We start from the raw sequence: 22,193 nt of genomic DNA, 5'->3' as shown, positions 1-22,193 counted from the left end.
CCTGACTCACGAAGTCTAAAATAATTACTTTCAGGAATGGGGTATAACTCACTGGCATAGGGCTTGCCTAGTATGTATGAGACCCTAGGTTTGATCCCCAGCATGCAAAAATAAAAATCAAATAATTATAGGCTGGCCCTTTGTAGAATACATTTATTAAATCTTGATCTAGACACCTATCTAGAGTTTCCGGTAATTTAATTGAATGGAAGCAATTGTGTTTACTTCAGAACTTTTATTTAGCCAAAAAAAAAAAAAAAAAAAAGCTGGGGGTGTAACTCAGTGGTAGAACACTTGCTTAGCATGCCCAAGGCCCCGGGTTTGATCCCCAGAATTGAAAAAAGAAAGAAAAAAATGAAAATATGCTTCTTTGTATTTATCATCATCCAAAAAAAATTTAATCACTTTTATGTCAGGACCTGGGATTCTTAGAAACTGACAGATGAACTTAGGAAGAACTGGGTGGCAGAATCTGGTTCTGAGCTGCCTGAGTTCAGGCTTTACTCTGTGTGGATTTGGTGACCTTAATAGGTTTTGTGATCTGTGGGCCTTGGTTTCCTCATCTGTATAATGAGAGTGATGATTAAATCTCCCCCAGGTGAGACTGCTATTGGTGAAATGAAATCATGCAGTCAGCGCAGAGGGAGAACAAGCTGTTAATGAACACACATGAAGACAAATGTCTAAGTTCTGATGTTTCTGAATTATTTTAAGATTGGTTATTGTAAATTCATGTGCATTTTACCATAGAAATTCGTTTAAATGGACAGTTAATAAGCCCATAAAAACCTTGGGATGTAGGCTAAAGTTACTGTTAACACTGAAACATGTTTATTGCTTTGGGATTTTTTGGCACTGGGGATTAAAGCCAGAGGCACTTTACCAGAACCACATCCCCAGCCTATTTATTCATTTTATTTTGAAACAGGGTCTTGCTAAATTGCTGAAGCTGGCTTTGAACTTGTGATCCTCCTACCTCAGCCTTGCAAGACACTGGGGTTATAGGCCTACACAACCACTCCCTCCAAGGAAACCATTGTTTTTGATAAGCTGGATAAAAACAGACAAAAATAATGTCAGTAGTTGTCAGGAGTCAGTCCATCCTCCTTCCAGACAGCCTCACTCCTCCCCATAAAGACTGTTTACTCCTAAAGCACCAGAAGCTTCTTCAGGATAGGAACTGTGTCTTGTGTATGAAGAACAAAACATAAAAAGCAATTAAAGCAACACATGTTCATCTCATGTGACTTGTAAAACACAGCCAAGCAAAGAGGAGAACACTAAAACACTCTTAGTGTGCACCATTCACTTTGATCACATGTTGATCATATTCACCTATGATTTCTTGCTGCTGTTATTTTTAACAAAAATGGCGTCATTCTGCGTTGTGTATTTCTTGCTTTCCTGCACAATTTTTGTCATGATGCATTGTATTTATGTTCATTGAAAACTTGTTGACTCTCTTAGACTTGCTTTTTAAATTCAAACAACCAAAACTTAAATGACTCACATAGAGGGGGCTGATTAATGCCTTTGAATTAATGCCTTTGAATCAATAACTGACTAATGTTGTGTTCTACCAAGGAAATGAGTTACTTGACCACTAATGACTTTATGTTTTAGAAACCTCTACCCACTCAATATATGGGAAGCCCAGTATAAGTGTGCTTTCTATCACTTTGAGCTTTGGGAGGCTTGATGGTTCTGATGGATGTTTATGAAATAATACTGGGTGCCTCACTGCAAACCTATTCCTCTGATAAGTGATAAAAGTCTCCGTTACTACTTCATGTTAAGGGGGAGATACAATAGCATAGCATTATTGTATAAATAAGAGTTGACTTTTTTTCTTTCCTGTGTTTAATTGTTAAGGCAAAAAGAGCCATTGTTATAAAATTTCTCATTTTACCTCTTCTTGCATTTAATACCAGCACTGCTGTGTATTGAAGGTCAGCATTTGGCACAATCTATTGTTCATGCATTCAGACTGAATGCACATTTCTTTGTTCTACTTTAGGAAAAGAAAATCTGCCTAAGAAATGCTGACATTTGACAGCAATAAAACCATGTATTTTTGAGCTGTTTATCCTAAGATAAGGAAGTTTGAATTTACCATCCATTTGTCATGAGGAATGCCACAATTACATTCTAAAATATTGGAGGAAACTTAAAAAAAAAAAAAAGGAGAATACGTCAATGTCCTTTTGTGCTTCACATCATTTGTAGCCACTTGGGTGATGAAAGCAGTTCCGGTTTTCATCAAAGTACTTCATGCGTAATTGGGTCCAACTTTCTACCAAACTTGGTTTTTTTTGCTCAAAGATCATACTCAAATGTGTCTGGCATTTTAAATCCTTGAATTAGGAGTCCATACTTTTCTGCCAGACTGATGGGAGGTCTAGGTAGCGAAAGTAGTTGTTCAGAGCGAGGTATGGCCCTCAGCAGCCCCTTGCTGGGCAGCAGGCTGCAGTGAGACCTTGCGCTCAGGGCTGGAGCCAATCTCACGGGTGTGATGTTGGGCAGGTCTCCTCACCTTCTGCCCCATGTCAGTGGTAGATCCAAGGAAGTTGACTCCTCACTGTGGGCAGTTTTGGGGAAGTCACACACCATTAAAATGTTCTTAGCTTAGCTCTTAGTGAGACCATTAAGAGCAAACAAGCAGAAGTTGTACTACCAGTACATTCCATAAAGGAAAGAATATTTTAATGCTAAAAATGTATGAAGGAAATGATCTAAAAATAAAGAATAAACCTTTATGTGGAATGAATTGAGCCTTATGAAAAATTCAGTGCATTATTTCTGTTTTTGTCATTCTTGCCGCAGGTCGAAGAAAACTCATAGATCTATGGACCAGCATTTGAGAACCAATCAATTAAAGATCTGCTGGGCCCAGTCTGTCTCTCATACTCTACTAAATAAGATGGCATTTACTTTTTTTCTGGTTTATCATATCTTTATATCTCCATGCATTTTGAAAATTAACCTTGGACCACACCTTCATTGCCCAAGGTTATGTGGGTGGAGCCTGTCCCGAAGCTTTTCTAAAGGCACGCTGAATTATGTAGTAGGGAGTCAGGGTGAGTGTGGAAGGAGTGACCTGGAGCTCCCAGCCCAGCCGAGCCTTGCATTCTCAGGGAAATCAAGAGGTCTCTGTAGATCCAGTGTGTTGGAAAGTTGAAAATTGTTCAGATAAACAATGAAGCCAAATGTTTATCTGAAAAGGATAAAATATGTTTGTTTCTATTAAGTTTAAAATTCTCTTGTCTTAATTCTCCTGATTTAGGGAAGTGTGTGGCTGCTTAGCAGGAATTAGGCCACATTGCCCATATAGAATTGCCCTGGAGAACCCTCCTGGGAAACTTAAGGGAGCAACTAAAATTTCCCCCCTTCCTACCTGGGTCATTAATTCAGGATTGGCCTACAACAGTCCCAAAGAGGTTTTCTTCTCTGAATGTTTCCTTAACTAGGCTATTAGCAGAATTTATATCATCTAGTTAGTGAAAAATCAAGAATTCTTAAGGCATCCCTTTGTATAGCAGATTATTAACAATCCAGAAAAAATGTTGGTTACCTTTGGAGCTCAGATGCAGCTCAATTCTATTTATTGGGTAACCAAGGCTGAAGAGGGAATGCTTGGGCTTATGTCCTCAGGGCAGCCTTCATTCTTTGTGTGCAGAGATCAGTTTGTCTAGGATAGGCAGCATTAACAGCATTCCCTTTACCACCCAGGGAAGGGTCAGGTTTGCCCACCTTTGCTTTGACCTGGCGATAGATGTGCCCATAGAATACCCCTCCTCCTCCTCACCCGCAATGAGGTTAGTTTCTAGCAGTGCTGTACTTGTTCATCGTTGGATTGACCATAGAGTCATCACATTTGTTTAGCATGAAAATCCAAATGGGAGGCAACTCTCCATTCCGTTTTGATTAGGTCTCCACCATGTGGAAAAGATACTAAAAATAACTTAAGGAGGGTGCATTTTAGAGCACAGAAAGGATCCCAGAATCTAAGAAGAGACATAGTCCTTCCTCCTTCCTGCTTCAGCTCCTTGCACTGTTGCTAATTTAGGGTTGATAGGTAAAATATGGGGTGTCCCTCTGGTTAAATTTCAATTAAAAAAAAAAAAAGAAAACCAAATAACTTTTTAATGTAAGTATATACCAAATAATACTTGAGGCATGCTTAAAAATTACTTTTCTGACATTCAAATTTAACTAACTTTCATATATTTTTATTTGCTAAATCTTACAATGCCACTAATGCTAAAAAGGAAAAGTTTTGTAGCTGGGAATGTAGCTCAGTGGTTAGAGCACTTGCCTAGCACATACTAAGGCCTGGGTTCAATCCCCAGCATGGCAAAAAAAACAAACAGACAAACAAAAAACCAAAAGCCATAATCCCAGCAACTCTGGAGGCTGAATCAGGAGGATAGCAAGTTCAAGGTCAGCTGCAGTAATTTATCGAGGCCCTAAGCAACTTGGCAAGACCCCGTCTCAAAATGAAAAATAAAAAGGGCTGGAGATGTAGCTCAGTGGTTAAGCACCCTGGGCTTAATCCCTGGGCACTAAATAAACAAATAAATTCAAATTAAAAAACAAATTTGAGAGAAAGATGTTCATGATTCTTTTCTCCTTCATGAGGACAAGGGTTTTTAATCAATTCTGTCTGTATTGTTCACTGCTGAATTCCCAACATCTACAACAGTGCCTGGCATATGGCAAACACCCAATTCAAATTAGTTGATCGTTGAATGAATAAAAGGAATTTTTTATGTTCTAATAACATTTTGGGTGCATCTTCTCCAGGCTTTCCTGGATCGCCTGAGCAGAAATAATACTCTCTTCCCCTAAACTCGATATATGGTTTATAATTTTCTTCTCTAAATATTATCTTATTGATGGCACTGAGTTCCCCTGAGCTTCTGAAAAGCATGACTGTTCAGTTCGTCTAATTCCCCTATTTGTAAGCTAAGTAAATGAATATGTCTTTAGTCTACCTATAAAGTTCCAATTGAAAAACGTGTTGTTCGAGGAGAGAAATAATAACTGCCTATTTCACTCCTTGGCCATTTCTGTTCTGTCCACACCCGCCCTCACCCCAAGTGTTTCATGTGCCCAATCTGGAAAGAATATGCTTTAACTTATTTAAAATAATGATTTCTTTTTGTAGCACCTTGGTAATTCATTATTATTCTTGAGGGGAAACAAAGCTTTTGGATAATTGCTTTTGTCTTTGTTTATAACCATTTAGAAAACATGTACATGAGCTTTCTATTTGAACAGTCGTTATGAGTTCTTGATAACATCTGGTTGCTTAATTTGAAAAATGTGTAGCTGTGAAGATTGATGATGGACCTTAACCGGGTTAAATCCAGACATACATAGGATCGGTATTAATCTCAGTCAACCCTTTCAAGCAGATGCCCTATTTTGGGGAAAAGGAAATTGAAATGTACCAAGGAGCGGTAAGTTATGTGCCATATAAATTACTGTAGTGTTCAGGGCTTTTATGATGCATAAATAGTTTTTTCTTGAAGTTAACAATGCATTTGCATTTTCTTATGAATTATTTATTGGGGAAGCTCAAGTAAGTGACATTATTTGATTCTTTAATGATGTGCTGCTGTTTAGAGTACAACTCGAAGAAACACAGGCCAAACCCTTGAGCCTTATTTGTCTACAAAATTAGATAAATGAGTGTAGAATCCTCTTTGTGAGGGAGATTTTCCTGCTTCTGCATATGCCACATAATTCTAAGGAATAAAAAACAATAACAGGTTAAAAAAATAAGGCAATGGGAATATCCTTTCAGAATTAAACCCTTAGCTGTGGCTTATATGACTTGAAAATGAAAAATGAATATTTTATTACTCCATTTATTAATGTGGAACCATCTCCTATCAACTTTAGCTCCATAGTCATTTCAGTTGTTAATAAAAATAGAAGCTGTGATCCTTGTTAATATATTTTATTTTGCGGTTCAGCACTTACTTCCCTTGGTCTTCCCATCTCTGCCTCTTCCTTTCTTCTGCCACTCCTGTCCTCTGTAGCAGAAGCACAAGAGCATTCACTAATTCTGACCCTTGGAAGTCAAACAAAAGAGAGCCCACACAGATTCATCAGTTGAAGTGGAAGGCAACTTAGTCAGAGCAGGAGCCCACCCCAGTGTTGCCAGATGAATGGTGCTGGTAGCTGGAGCCGAAGGAGGCTGCCACGCGAGAGGCCTTTGATAAAGCTGCCTTTATGGAGGCCCAGCACAAGGGAAACACTGTCTGCAGAGGCCAGGCCCTGCCCTGGCCCCCAGTGGGAGGACCCTGAGACAGAGCTGATTCTGCATCCTTGATGGCAGCCAGGGCGCCATGCATGGAAATACTATGCTTGCGTTTCCTTCCAGTTCTCTGAAAAGGGCTGTTGCCTGTGAGTCCCTTTTAGATCATTCATCTATCAAAGAATTGTCTTTATAGGAATGTAGAATTTTTTTGGTTCCAGGGATTGAATCCAGGGAGTCTTAATTACTGAGCCACATCCCCAGCTCTTTTTATTTCGAGACAGGGTCTTGCTAAGTTACTTATGGCTTCACTAAGTTGCTGAGCCTGGCTTTGAACTTGATATCTTTCTCCTTCAGCTTCGAGAATCACTGGGATTATAGACAAGTGCCACCACACCTGGTTCTTTTTGGTAATTTTTGAGGGAGTGGTAAAGGTGGGCACCAAGAAATTGAATAGAGCAGGGCTGAAGTCAGGCTGAGACAGTGAATTTATTAGGTACAGAAAAATGTTTTAGTTTGTATTTGTGCATAGCTAAGCAGTCTCATGAGACTAAATCATTAACCCAGGATCCTCCTTCCTCAGCCTCCCAAGTCCCACTGGCTTTACAGGGGTGTGCCACCACACCTGGCTGAAATGTAATATTTTTGTCAGGGGGATGGAGAGGGCATCGGAGATTGAACTCAGGACACTTGACCACTAAGCCACATCCCCAGCCCTATTTTGTATTTTATTTAGAGACAGGGTCTCACTGGGTTGCTTAGTGCCTCATTTTTGCTGAGGCTGGCTTTGAACTTGGGATCCTCCTGCCTCAGCCTCCCAAGCCACTGGGATTATAGGATATGCCACTGTGTATAATTTTTTAAATTGCTAATTGTAACAGTGTTATAAAGTACCATGTAACAGTGTTCCTGAGTACCATGCACTGTGTGTGCATGCAACAACTTTAATAAAACATCCATGGATGCTGGCTGTATCCTACTATGTCTACCTCCACTTCACAGGTGAGGAAACTGAGGCTCAAAAGTGACATATTAGGGGCTTGGGTTGTGGCTCAGTGGTAGAGCACTCGCCTCGCATGTGCAAGACCCTGGGTTCGAATCTCAGCACCACATAAAAATAAATGAGTGAAATAAAGGTATTGTGTCCAACTACAACTAAAAAAATAAACTTTAAAAAAAAAAAAAAAAAAAAAAAAAAAAAAAAAAAAAGTGACATATTAGAATTTACCAAGCTAGGATTTGAAGTCGGGTCTCCTTGATTTTAGGGTCTCAGGAGATGGGAAATGCCTACTCTGTAATTCTCACAGGTAGCTAGCTCAGAGGCTCAGTAAGATCCTAGATGGGAAACCAATTTAGAAGTACAGAGGAGACACTAGCTTTCATTCAGCAGCTTGGAAGCCTCACTGGGCAGTGACTTGCCCACACCTTTCCCTCGGTTACCCCCAGTGTTCTCTCCACTCCATTTCTTTCCATTTTCCATCCTCTTTTCTGTCTTAAAATCCTCTACTTCCCTGTTTTCAAAGTGACATTAAAACAATATTGAACTAGCAAGATTTGGGTTAGGAGAAGCTGGTCTAAGACTCTATTATGAGGTTCCAGTCAGGCATCCTCTTCTGATAATGAAGGCAGGTTTAACATACTATTCTGGTCCCTGAGTAAAGTTTTCCAGTCACCCAGTCCCAGGATAGCTTCCAGCTCTGACTGGGCAGTTCCTCTGGGGAGCCCTGAGCATGGGATATACCAGTGTTTGCCCTGTGTGCAGGCACCAACTCCCCTTCTCCTCCCCACTAAATTTGGTCTTCTAGAGCTTGGCAATGGGCAGCAATTTCTCAGCCAGGCCCCTTTTCCTGTAGTAAGTGATAAGGCTCAAAGATGGAATAGGTTCTGCTTTACCTTTACAAAAGTGAGTTTCCTGTCCATCTTCTCTGTTACTCTCTGTTATTAGTGCTCTGTGTGGTTTATAGCATGAGCATTCTTAACCCCACTTCAGAGCTGGGAACCAGTGAAGCATTCTAAATGTCTGCTCATCCTGGATCTGGTATTCTTTTAACTTTGAGGTTCAGTAATCTTTTTTTTTTTTTTTTTTTTTTTAAGAGAGAAAGAGAGAGAGAGAGAGAGAATTTTAATATTTATTTTTTAGTTTTCGGCGGACACAAGATCTTTGTTTGTATGTGGTGCTGAGGATCGTACCCGGGCTGCACGCATGCCAGGCGAGCGAGCTACCGCTTGAGCCACATCCCCAGCCCTAGTAATCTTAAATTTAAGACTACTTTATCCAGCTATCCACCACAGTGAAGTGCTTTTCTCTTTAGTAATTTTCTTGTACCAGGGATTGAACCCAGTAATGCTTAACCATTGAGCCACATCCTCAGCCCTTTATTTGTTTATTTTTTTTTAATTTAATTTTATTTATTTTTTTATTTTGAGACAGTGTCTCTCTAAGTTGCTCAGGGCCTCACTAAGATGCTGAGGCTGGTTTTGAACTTGATATCTTTCTCCCTTAGCTTCAAGAATCACTGGGATTATAGACAAGTGCCACCACACCTGGTTCTTTTTGGTAATTTTTGAGGGAGTGGTAAAGGTGGGCACCAAGAAATTGAATAGAGCAGGGCTGAAGTCAGGCTGAGACAGTGAATTTATTAGGTACAGAAAAATGTTTTAGTTTGTATTTGTGCATAGCTAAGCAGTCTCCTGAGACTAAATCATAAACCCAGGAATTTTTGGTGTAGCAGAATATTTTTCCCCTACTGGCCAAACTAGTTTATCCCTTTAAAGAACCACACCTCCTTGCTTTTTCTTATGGAAAATCCACAGTCTCACTTAATTTCCTCTGAGATCCCAGAATCTATAAAGAAAAGAAAAATGTACATAGGAATTTAGAATTCTATTCAAAATCAAACCCAAGTTTTTGGTTGGGCTCTTCTGACCTGTTGCCCAGGTGCCTTCAGAAACATTTAGCAGTAAAACCTCTTTACAGAGGCGTGCTTGAGTGGAAGGGTGTGGTGTTGAAGGACCCAAAGACGTTGGGTCATGTCTGAAGGCTGAGTCACACACATACCCAGGAAGTGTCCTTCCAGATTCCATCTAAATTTTCTTAGGGTGTAACTCTTTGTAAACTAGGGATATTTTATAAATTCTTGTACCATGCAAACTTTACCATGTAATTATAGGCATTGGAACTATATAGTGGTGGGTTCACTTCCAAGGCCAATAAAAGCATTCAGTGTGTTGCTCTTTCTAACATGTATTTTTGGTTTTGTTTCTGTTTTTGCCTTTCTAGGCACAGTATGAAAATCCACCACATATTTATGCCCTTGCAGATAGTATGTACAGAAACATGATCATCGACAGAGAGAACCAGTGCGTCATCATCAGGTATGAGAAAGACCATATTAGTAGGTGGGAGGACGCTGTGCCACTGTCCTTATAGAGTTCTGCCGGAAGCGGTGGTTTTGCAACAGCCTCTGATGTCACAGGCTGGTTAATGTGTCTGCATGACAAGCAGCCTGGCTGCTTTGTCCTGGTTTATTTCATAATTCGACATCATTGAGTGCCAGATCATAAAAGCTTTCAGTTTCCATAGGGTTGCTGTTTTTGCCCTGTTGCTTAAGACATTGAGGCTTTAGGGCACATAGTACCAGCCAGACCTTTCTGATCATGGGGGCAAAGATGCTGTCGTGACCCTGGATGGAAATCATAAGCATCTCCCCTTCATCTGACTGTACTGTGACTTGGCTCTGAAATGATAACCTTAGTATTACAAGCATAGTAACTGTGTTTCACTATGTTGTCTCTGGGTTCCACTTTCTAGGACCTTAATAATTTACAGTTCAAATTTGAACTTTTTTTTTATATTATTCTGTCATTTGGTTTGAGTTTTTTTGAGGACATTACTAATAAATGCCAGTAGTGGGTATCTGTAGCTATATTTCATAATCCTTTTAACCTGACCCAGGTTCTGAGTGTTGGCTGGGTTTAGGTGCTTTTAAATTTATTTATTGATATGAACATTTTCAAACATAGATATAGAAAATATAAATATCCATACTCCCATCACTTAGAATTGGACAGTTAACATTTTGTCCAAAAAAGCAAACAATAAAAAGGACCCCAAATATAATCATTTTATTCTTCACTACCTGTTTTAGTTTCTTTACCTGATCATTTTTTTTAACTTTATCATGGATCCTCACAAACATACAAAATTAGAAAGAGCAGTATAAAATGTCCCTCTGTATTTGCCATCTACTTTGCATAGTTATCCATATGTGGCCAGACTTGTTTCATTTAGTTCTCCCCTCCTGTCCCACTTGATTATTTAAAGCAAATTCTAGATAGTAAATTCCTTCATTTGTCAATAATTGGAATACACCTCTAAAAGAGAGGTACATACCTTACAAAGAATAATTCTTGGGGCAGGGGTATAGCTCAGAGTACTTGCTTACTTAGTACATGCAGGACCCTAGGATTGATCCAACAAATGATAATTATTTTGTCATCTAATATTATTAGTATTCCCATTCTGTGACTGTTTTATAAATTCTTCTCCTCCTCCTTCTCCTTCTCCTTCTCCTTCTTCTTCTTCTCTGGCTTGTTTTCATTTAGGATCCAAACAAGGCCCACCCATAGCACCTGGTTGCTACATCTCTGAAATCTCTTAATTGTTAACTATTCTCCTTTGTTGTCTTTGTTTTCTTGGCACTTATTTGTTAAAGAAAGGGACTGTTTGCCCAGCACTGCCTTCTACAGTCTGGCACTGACTGTGTCCTGTGATGACACTTAAGTATTCCACCATTCCCCGGATTTCCTGTAAAATGGTAGTTAGATCTAAAAACTTGATCAGATTCAGATTCAGTTTTTTGGCCAAAACACTTCATTGGATGCTGAGGACTTAATTCCCGTTGATCTCTCTTCATGTGATGTTCAGATTCTCAATGGATACATCCATTGCTAATTCTCATTTCACCACTATTCCTTATTAGTGGTTAAAAAAAAAATAGTTATTTTTCAATTCTATTATTTTTCTGCATGTGTTCGTTGGAGTTATTTTGTCACCTTCAAATGCAGTCTTTATGGGGAAACGAGATAAAATGCTCGATTCGTTTTCTTTACTTACCACTTTTCAAAGTAATGAGTTGTTGCCCTAGTAACCTCCCAAGGTAATGTGTTTTTATTTTCAGTATCATTTCAAACTAGTGAATTTTAAATGTTTTACCTACTTAATTATATTGCAGTTACTCTTTTGGAGGCTCAAATGATTCTATTCTTGACCGGTGAGAGCCCTTTCATTGGCTATTATGTCCTTTTGCCATGTCCCTAGTGATATCTGATGATTTCAGGGTCTGAAATGTTCCCAGCTCATCCTGTACATTTCTTGCCCAAGACAAGAATCAGCCACTTCTCCAAGAGTTCCTGATTCATTTTAGTGGGACATGGTATTTACAAACCACTAATCTGGGCACCGAGAATTCTCAATACCCTGTGTTGTTGGTACTTCTAGTTTTCAGAAGACAAGCTAGGGTATAGACATTTATAAAGAGAACAATGAAATATGAGTTCATAGTGCTCTTACGAGTTCATTTTGAAGATGGTAGAGTTTGAACATTTCTTCAGTTTCTATATTTGTAACTCATTTCTCTTGGGTCAAAAATCTTGATCCTGATGATATTAACACAACTACTTTATACTGTCTTTGTTTTTATATACATATAGTAGGATAAAGCAAATAAGTAATTTTGCTAATGCTTTAAAATAACAATCCTAATACTATTATAGCAATACTGAATTCATTTTTAAGTTTCTTTGTTCTTTTTGTCCAAGTTCCCCATATTTAAAGTTAAAATATTGGGTTTTTAAACTCACGTAAAACATTCCTTCTCTTTGTCATTTGCGCATCAATCTAACCTTGATTCCATTTTCCACTTTAGTGGTTTAACCTTTTTAAGTTGAATTTTGTTTTGTAATTGTGTAAAAGCCATATACATGGCTCCAAAATTGAAGCTACAAAACACGAGCACTGAAGCAGTTCAAGGTAAATACGGATCTCAAGTATTTCAAGGTAAATACAGACTTCATAACATTTTGCCCCTAAATATTTCCACATGCATCTCTGAAAAAGAAAAATATTCAATATCATCTAAAACACAGCAGTCTATATTCACATTGCTGCAAACATGATCTTCCCTGCTGGCTTATGCAAACCAAGGAAGGTTGGGTGCATTTGGTTATGAATGTTAAAGTTTATTTTTATCCTGCCACAGTTCCCCTACTGCTACTTTTTTTTTTTTTTTAATGACATTTTTTTTTTTCATGACAAAGTTTTTCACTGCTGTTGCTGGGGTTGAATGCAAGTTCTTGTGCATGCTAAATAGGCCCCCTACCATAGCAGAAAGCCCAGGGGCCCCCTTGACATTGATTTTTTTTTTTTTTTTGGAGAGACCAGCCAGTTTTCCTACAGACACCTCCTGGAGGTGTCTAATTGTTTTCACATGGTCTCATTGTATTTACTCCTGTAACTGATTCTTCTATAAATTAGAAGTTAGATCCAAATGCTTGATTAGATGCAGGTTATTCCCGTTGGGGAGGCATACTGGAGTACTGGGAGACTTGGGTTGCTAAGTAGAAAGTGCTTTTGTGAGACACTGAGTTGAGGTCTCTGGTCACTAGAGAGGTGGGAGGTGTTTTCCTAACTGAACTTATTGAGAGTCTGGATAAGTTTGTTATAGAACCTTGTGCCCTTTCTCCTTCCTCAGTCTTTTCCTCTTCTGGGGGTGTGCTAGGATGGGAAGGGAGGGAATGGGCTTGTTGCATATGCTGCTGCAGTGTGGAAGCTGCCTCAGTCTCACCTGGCCCACGATTTTTCCGTGCTCAGATCCCCCGCTGCCTCTCACTGTGGGATACACAGGCACTGAAGTGGGCAAATGTCCTGCTTCCAGCATCCTTTTTTCCAGCTGTTCAGGTGGCAGGGACTTCAAGGATCTCTTCCCAAGGGTTTCCTGTTAAGGTGGCTGCAATTAATTTAGGAGATGGTAGAAGAGGGAGCTTCAGAAACTCCTTAGAGTTAAGCAAAACTCAGGTGAAGGGCTCAGTCCTCCTCACCCTCCCTTCTGATCAGCTGGCTACAAATTCCCACTGCACCCTCAGGTTTAGTAATTCACTAGAGCCACTCACAGAACTCAGGACAACCCTATATTTAGGATTGCAGTTTTATTATTGCAACAGAATGCAAATCAGAACTGGACAAAAGAAATGACACATGGGGTGAGGTCTGAGAGGGTCCAAATGTGAGGTTTCCTGTCATGCCTTCTCATGGAGTCACGGATGTGTTTCTCTTTCAACTACAATATGTGACAGTACCCATTGCCAACCAGGGGAGCTCATGCAAGTCTCTGGTGTCCAGAGTTTTTATTTAAGCTTGGTCACATTTTTCCTGCATGGTTGACCTTTGATTTCTAGATCTTCTAAAGGTCCAGGCAGTACCTTTAATCTCCAACTTCCTCTGGAGGTATATTCCAAAATATTACATTGTTGAGTTGGTCCAGGCCCCTGGGCCATCAAAGACACATCTACAGGGGCCTGGAAGTCACTTCTTAGGTACAGAGGCCAAAAGCCCAACCTCTCTTGAGTTACAAGAGTATTCAAGAGGGGCTGTAGTGGTGTAGAGCATTTGCCTAGCATGTGTGAGGCACTGGGTTCAGCTTTCAGCACTGCTTATAAATAAATGAATAAAATAAAGGTCCATCAACAACTAATATATATACAGAAACTGTGGTTCCTTTGCTTTGAGAAAGTAGATTTTCAATTTCTGGCATGTGGCTGGTGGTCATTCTCACCAGTTTTCTGACCCCAGGCAGCACACCCAACACTGTTTTGGGCCTCATTAATTTAATTTATTATTAAATCTGTTAATAAACTGATTGAACAGATGAATTCTGAGGTTTCCTGGCTTTGGGATTCTTTCTTCCAAATAATGCTAACAGGAAGGGAAGACAGAGAAATGTCCTATAGAGAGGCCCCGGTTTGTAGCCATAGTGCTGAATGAGCTGGGTGCTTGGTCTGCCAGAGGCAGGATCTAATGTTGCCTGCCTAAATAAATGTATGATCAGAAAACAAACTGAACCCTTTTTTCTTTTCTTTTTTTGACACAGGAAATTGAACCTAGGGGCACTTAACCACTGAGCATCTTCAGCCTTTATAATTTTTATTTTTTTATTTTGAGACAGGGTCTCACTAAGTTGCATAGGTGCTTGCTAAGTTGCTGAGGCTGACCTCAAACTTGTGATCCTCCTGCCTCAGCCTCCTGAGCCTCTGGGATTACAGGCTGCACCACTGTGCCGACAAAACTGAACCCATTCTCATGAGAGCTGGAAGAGGAGTCTTCTCCTGTGCTAGGGGACTCTGCCATGGCTAGACAGAGTCAGAATTTGAGCAGCATTATTTAGAATATTTAAAAAAAAAAGTGAATAGTGATGTAATTTCCACGGCATTCTTATAGACCTTCACTTCCTTAACTTCCCTGGCATGACTGTCTAAGTGAGTGTGGATGGGATACCACAGCCCATATAGTTAGCATTGCCAGTTTCCTCACAATCTTACTCTGGTTTTAAAGCAGCGAGCACAGTGACAGGATGGACAGGCAGCTGACTGTTTCTGGATTAGAAATCAGTGTAACAAATTTAATTTTAAAAGAAAGTAATCAAGGAAGAAGATGGCACCAGTTTCCACTGAAGTTTTGGTCTTGAGTCATGAATGCCAGCCAGCTCGATTTGTGAAAATGGCCCGAATAGGGCAGCCTAAGGTAGTCTGACCAAGCTGGTCATCCAGACTCACAAACCAGTGTGAATCTGACCCCAGTTTGTCATGATGTAGGGAGAATCCTGCCTGTGGATGCTGGTTATTCGTTCTGGAACAGAGTCCATGAGAAGAGACAAATCACCATTAGAAGGCTGAACGGAGGGTTGAATTGAGAGTGAAGGGACGATTGGCCTGATGGCACTTAACTCCACCTGGAAATGTTGGGTGCTGGTCTACTCCTCAGAGTAGCCATTTTACTTGGAGAAAAAACCTTCCATTTCTGCTTTTATTTTCCTGCCTGACGCCATGTAGATGAAGCCCCTACTGTTGTCCTGTACTGTCCTACCAACCTAGGATTGGCCACAGATGTTCCCAGATCTTCCTTCATGATATGCTGGCAGACAGGTCAGAGAGATGGCATCTCTAGGTGCTGATTTCATCCACTACACCTTGTGTTCACTAATTTGACTTTCCAGAGATAACTTAAATTTCTTTAACCAATTTCTAAATTCCTTATTAGCTCAGTGGCTATACAGATATCTAGGCGCCACCTCTAGAGGTTGTTTGAACTGATTTGTGGGGGGCCTAGGGCATCTGTATCTTTTCTCAAGCTCCCAAGTTACTTTAGTTGATTCTGGGCTAAGGCTCTTGAAATTCTGATTCCAGGTCTCCTCTGTTTAGCACCTTTAAGCCAAGCAATGTGTACTCCCTGAGTGTCTGCCCTCTGCTGGTGCTCTCCGTATAGGTTATTTTTCATAATCCTCATTGTAATAGCATTACTCTTTCTCAAAGTTAACCCAGAAAATCAGTCTTAAGAGAATTCCAAGATGGCCAAACCAGTAAATGGCACAGCCTATTTGAGCTTATCCCTGTGTGACTTCAAACTTTATACATTTTCTCTATGTCCTACTGGTAAGTGCTGCTTCTATGTCTCAAATGTCCCATGTTTTAATGGAGATGTTAATAACTGCCATATACCCTGAGACAGAAATTAGGACATTAAATGAGGGTAGTTATTCTGGACTTAAATCCCCCCTACAAAACACAGGTACTTTTCTAAACTCAGCTCTTTGTATGTTGTTGGCCTTGATGTTCTTTCTGCATAACCAGGAGACTGGCAGTTGTGTGTCATGAATTGGAGGACAATCAACATTTAGACTGACTTAAATAAACAAACATGACCTTATTGATGTGTTGATCGTGGTATCTTACTGGGAAGTGAAGATGCATTTACATACCAGATAGCCATACCTGGACCACTTTCCTGAGTATGTGTGGGAGTCAGAGTTCAGTCTCCCATGTCTTTTCATGTTTCCCTATGGTCAGTTTCTCAACTGTGGCCACATAGCATTTGTATGGTCGTGCAGGATTGGTTGACTTGGGAATATAAGGTTGATTTGTGGCAGGTCCCCCTGAAGGACAAGCTGGTGACCTGCACATAAGTTTGTAGGTCTTGGTGATGTCTTGAAGGTCTCTGAGCAGGGACGTGATACCAAAGGTCAGTCTATTGGGCCAGAGTAGATAGGATCTTGAGGGAATACAGAAATCTCGTGCTGTGGTATGGACTGATCTGAGTTGGAAAGGGAAGGTGTATGACATTCAATAAGCCTGTGAAGGAATAAATGGATGAACAAGTGAATGTGGACTCCGGGCCATGCCAACATGGAAACAGCAGCTATGTAAATATATTAGCATCATTAAAAAACATGAGCACCTTAAGACTTGGTAGATATCTGTGCACCCAGTGGACAAACAGCCCATATCTGCTTAGCTCATTAATCTTCTGTTCTCTAAAATCCAGAATTTGGATTTGTGTAAGAGAACCACATATATGATATTTGAGGATATTAAAGACAACCATGTAAATCTATTTAATGAAATAGTCACGGAGTGGTAAAAGGAAAGAAGTAGTAAGTGCTTCTGATATTCTTAATCATCTCTTCATCACTGGACAGGATTTTGGCAGTGTGTCCAGAGGCCTTTCTGAAACTCTTGCCGGCTGACCTCTCTGGAGGCACGCTGGGCCTCAGAGAACATTTATGTGGCAGCTTTATTGCAGCCATCAAAAGTGAATTCCTATCACTTTGGTCCTGAACCAGCTCCTGCCACCTTAGAATGTTTACAAACTGTGATGTCAATTTGAAAGCATCATATTTATCAGTTATTAATTTGTTTGAAATATCCTGAAGCCCCCCACCCCGCCCCATGAGTAGGGCATTTTGTTTTAAATGTATCCAACAATAGTTCACAAAGTCTTTGTATCTTGTATCTTGCATAGATGCTGAATGCTTTTAAAAGCATAAAGACATGAGAGATATTTTGAAGGTTCATCAATAGGATTTGCTGACTGGTTGAATATGAGAATTTTGATAGAGAAAAAGGAGATTGTTGTCATTATTAGATCTAAGATTTCTGACCTACCTGCTTCAAAAGATATTTTGGAACTGGAATCCTAATATTTGCAGTAGTAAAGATGAAAGGCAAGACTTCTGGTGTCTGGCTTGTGTCTCCACCCTGTCCTCCCCTTTCACCATCAGGTGTCACATAGATTCTCAAGCTGTCTTCCTGTCTTTGATGTACTTCAGGGACTTTTTATTATTAGCATTGGGACTCTGCTCAAGGCGCTCTTGAGTTTCTGTTGGTCCACCCAGTCTCGTTGACCTAAGCAGCATTGACTGAAGACTCGCTGTCCCTCTAGCCTGGCTTTGGGAGGCCCTGTCAACTCCCACCTCTGACTAACTGGGGGCTTCATGAGGAGGTCTCATTGCCTCTGAGACTCAGTTTGTTGATCTGCAAAGAGGGTAATAGTAATACCTAGTTTGCCAGGTTGTCATAAAGATTGAAAATGCTTTAATTAAAGGATACAAAGCAAATACAGCCATCCCTTGATCTCCCCAGGGGATTGGTTCTAAGACCCCTGCAGATATCAAAAGATATGGCAAAGCTGTGTTCCCAGCCAGGGCGGCCTAACTCTATTGGTTCACTCTTTCCAGTTTTCTCTGTTCTTTTGAGCCAACAGGCTTTAGGTTAGCTGGTACTAATCTATTGCCACCCACAGTCATGAGGTACAATGGAAAGATCTCTGGGGTGAGTCACAGAGTGGACTCTATTCTGTTCTGTTTAAAGGGGTAAATTCTCTAAGCCTCAGTCACTTGTTCTGAAAAATGGGAACTAATACCTTAAAAGAATATAAAGAAAGATAATGAAGAAAATGTGCATGAAAAGTATTATTAAACTATGATGTAAAATGTCTGCTAGTAACACTGAGAAGAATTATAGAGGCAGTAAGTGGCTGAGCTGGAACTTACACTTGGTCTTCAGACTAAACATTGGGTTCTTTCTATTGCATCAGGCTGGGCTCAGATGAGCATTGCCATGGGGCCATTTTCTTGGCAGACTAGATGAGAATTTTGTCTGCCTGACAGCACTAATTAGCTGGGTGTTTGTCTGGGAGTGGGAAAAAATGACAGCTCTTTGTCTTAGTCACACTTTTTTCAATGCGTTAAGGAATAAATCTGCATCATTTGCCCAGCAGTTTCAACATGTCTGTGTGATTCTGAATTTTATACAAAATAGCATGTATTGAGGATTTGTATTTGAATGTGATTTCAAGGTCTGATAGAGGACCCCTCTCTCATCAACCCTGTAGTCCCCCAGAGGTGTATCACCTCCGATTGACTTCAGTCCCAGGTCCATGGGGCTGCCAGGAACAGAGTCTGTGAGTAGTCATTGGAGAGGGCTGCCCAGAACATTCTTTGATGTGGCTTCTCATTCTAACAGCATTATCTTGTCTTGTGATCACAGTGAGGCAGGCTGTTATTTGTTTGTTCCAACTGTGTGTGAGATAATAAATGTTTCTGGCAGAAGGCTTGCCTAAATGGGCGTGTCTCAGTGAAGACTCAGGAGCAGTTAAAAGTTTGATCATACTATGAACTGTGCGATTCACACAGTTACTTAGGAAACATTGGTGGTTTTAATTGACTGTCCAAGCTGTGGGAGAATTTTAAATATTCATGCTCATCTGAAGCAGTGTAGCTCAGGCTTCAGGGCAAGACTGCCTAGGTCCTTTCCTAGCTTTGTGTTTTTGCTGTTTTCTGTTGTGTTGACAGAAATACCTGAGACTGAGTACCTGAGTAGATTTTGGATCCTGGTTCTGGAGACCTGGAAGTTTAAGAGCATGATGATAGTTTTGGCAGTGGCTTCTGTTGAGGCCCTTGTGCTGCTTCAACTCATGAAAATACATGGAAAGAGTGGGAGGGCAAATAAGAGAGGGAGTATGGGGGCCAATCTTGCTTTATAGCAGCTGGCTCTCAGATACCTAATCTATTCCCACTAAATGAGAACTTAAGGGAGAAAAACATCAATCTATTAATGAGGGCTCCAGCCCCAACCCCACTAGGGCCCACCTCCCAATACTGCCCCATTGAGAATTAGGATTCTACAATGGACCTTGGGGTACATTCAAACCATAGCACACTGCCACTCGCTAGCTAAATGTCCTTGAGCAAGTTGCTTATGAATGGAAATAATAATAGTACCCACTTTGGAGGGGGCGGTATTTGGACAAGATGATTGATATACGTGAAGCACTGACAACAGCCCTTGGTGCTCATTAAACATTCAATGGATACATGCTACAAATTATTGCATATATTTTAGTGTTCCTTTTAAATATTTCCTGGAATTGGTGTTATTTCTCATCTTCCAGATTATTTTTCAATCACAACTATTTTTCTTTTATAACTTTAAAATTTAAAAAAGACTATCTTTAAAAAAACTATTCCTTTTGGGGGGCTGGGGTTGTGGCTCAGCTGCAGAGTGCTTGCCTAGCACGTGTGAGGGGCTGGGTTTGAGCCTCCGTACCACATAAAAATAAATAAATAAAACAAAGGTATTGTGTCCAACTACAACTAAAAAAATATATTAAAAAAAAAAAACTATTCCTTTTTATCTATCCTTGCAGTTATACCTTTTAAAAAAAGAGTCAAATTCAGAACTATCATGTTCTTATATCAAAAAAAGAGGGTCTGAGAAGAATAGGTCCAGTGGGGCTTTTCTTTGCCTTGTCTGTCTCCTCACCTGTGGCTCCCATGATGAATGTCTATCCTCCTACTTTTTCTCACGCCTTGCTGACCTTTCTATCTTATTCTCTGGGTTTTCTGTTTTCTGCCCTTTGTAGTTCCACAGTGCTTAGGCATGAAGGTCCATAAGTTGACCTCAGCCTGGGTCTGTCCAGCGTTTCTGCACCTGCATTCTGGGCAGGAGTGCCAGGCAAACTATGCTGTGCTCGTGGTCACCTGTGGGCATCTTCCAGGCTTCTTCTGGCTAACTTCACTGTGCTTTTCTTTTATGATGTTAGTATTTTGTGGGGATGTCTTCTGAGATTATGACGACATCCTGCTCCTCTTCAAAGCTCCACCCACTAGGCTCACTCACCATCCACAGAAGACTCCTGCCCAAACTGGTCTTCTGTGTGATGGTGGCCAAGTGTGGCAGTCTTTTCCCATCATTCCTTCCACACTTATTTGTTAGTGTTCTATCATGAGAAAGAGCTTTCCTGTGTCCCCTATTTGTTGTTTGATTCATTTTTTATAGCAATATGGATTTAGGGTCTTCTATTTTATTCCAAAGATCATAATCCAGTATTATTATTTCTCTTGATTTGACCAAACTGGTTCTTAGGTGCTTGATATGTTCACATCAGTTGCTGGACATTTCCTTAGTTTGGGGCATAATTTTATATATATATCAGACCCACCTTGTATTTTCCCCACTTTGGCCCTGGCATTGGCCATTTTTCCAAAGAAGCCCTGGTTCCTTTTAATGAAGAGTAATTGAGGCCAAGACCTGGGGCTTCAAGTGCTCGCTGATGCTGATGTGTCCCTGCTTGTAGGACTTTTCTGTCTTTTCCTCTCGTGCCTCCTGTTGGTACTCCTTAAAACCATGCCCACATCTCCATTATGTTGTGGATAGCCTGTGTACACTCAGGCTCCATCACGCAGTGAGCTCCTCTTGGGCAAGAGCTATGTCTCACTGTGACCACAGCTTACCATGTGGAGGGGCCTAGAACATGCATAGAAGGTGAACAAGTACACGCAGAATTTTTGCTTTAAGTTTTTGTCCTTTCTAAAGTGCAAAAAAAGCAACATTTCAGTTACACTAAGTCAGCTACAAGGAAACAGTAGCTACCAGGATGGAGAACCAGTAGAAGTATTCTGAAACCAGGAATGAAGTGATGGGAGTAGACTGGTGAGTTTCCAGTAGTGGGAAGAAGGGTGGGCCAAAAGCAAAAATTTTTACTTTTTTTAAAAAAATATGTATTATTTTAGATGTAAGTGGACATAATACCTTTATTTTATTTGTATGTGGTGGTGAGGATTGAACCCAGTGCCTCATGCATCCCAGGCAAGCACTGTACCACTGAGGCACAGCCTCAGCTCTATTTTTACTTTTGCTAGAATAAATCAAAACGAATTGGAAACACTATTGGTGACTACGTGAGGAATAACCTTCTAACTCAGATAAACCATTATAGTCCTTCCATCCAATTATTAATATACTATTATATAGCTTTTTCTCCAAGAACACTTTTTCTTTGAAATTTTAGTGCATGTTTCCATTTCTAAAGCTAACATGCACAAACATTACATTATTTTCTACTTGAATTAATATTTCTTATATTTGGTTTTAAAGTGCTGGGCTGGTTCCCAACAAGGTTTATTCCAAACTAGGGTGTTAGTTAAAAATTCCTATTTCTAGAAACTATTCTTAGAGATTAACTTTCAGCAGGTTGGAGAAGGGTCTTGACCATGGGCATTTTTAAAATACTCCAGGATTCTGAAAGGCTGATCAGGTTTAACCTGACTCAAAGAAATAATCATACTCCCTGAATCCAGCTATTAATCTAGCATGGTACATTTTCCTAATTTCTGGACTTGGTTTTGTTTTGTTTTGTTTTCTTTAGAAGTCCACTAAAGCTAATTAAATCAGGAAAGGCTACAAATTGTTCTAATTGCTGTGAGATGCAAAGTAAATAATTCAGGGTTATTCTGTATAATCTGCCTGATAACTTCACCTTCTTTTCACTTGGGTTTTAGTCCAGGGGAAGAAACAGCATTTGCCCTCCCTTATAGGC

At 40.2% G+C, this 22,193-nt stretch overlaps 1 protein-coding gene across 1 annotated transcript in view; it reads left to right on the top strand.

Moving 5' to 3' along the window:
• Positions 1-22,193, top strand: part of Myo1e (myosin IE) — a 191,099-nt gene that overhangs the window by 81,061 nt on the left and 87,845 nt on the right. The window contains exons 3-4 of the mRNA XM_046460896.2: positions 5,373-5,462; positions 9,546-9,640. Of these exons, the coding sequence (XP_046316852.1) occupies positions 5,373-5,462; positions 9,546-9,640 (185 nt within the window). The remainder of the gene's footprint in view (positions 1-5,372; positions 5,463-9,545; positions 9,641-22,193) is intronic.

Source organism: Marmota monax, unplaced genomic scaffold (genome assembly GCF_021218885.2).
Source record: "Marmota monax isolate L192 unplaced genomic scaffold, Marmota_monax_Labrador192_F-V1.1 WCK01_AAM20220418_F8-fsc00001, whole genome shotgun sequence".
NCBI lineage: Eukaryota > Metazoa > Chordata > Mammalia > Rodentia > Sciuridae > Marmota > Marmota monax.
Note: the sequence above shows the minus strand (reverse complement) of the source record. Positions and strands in the feature narration are given on the sequence as shown.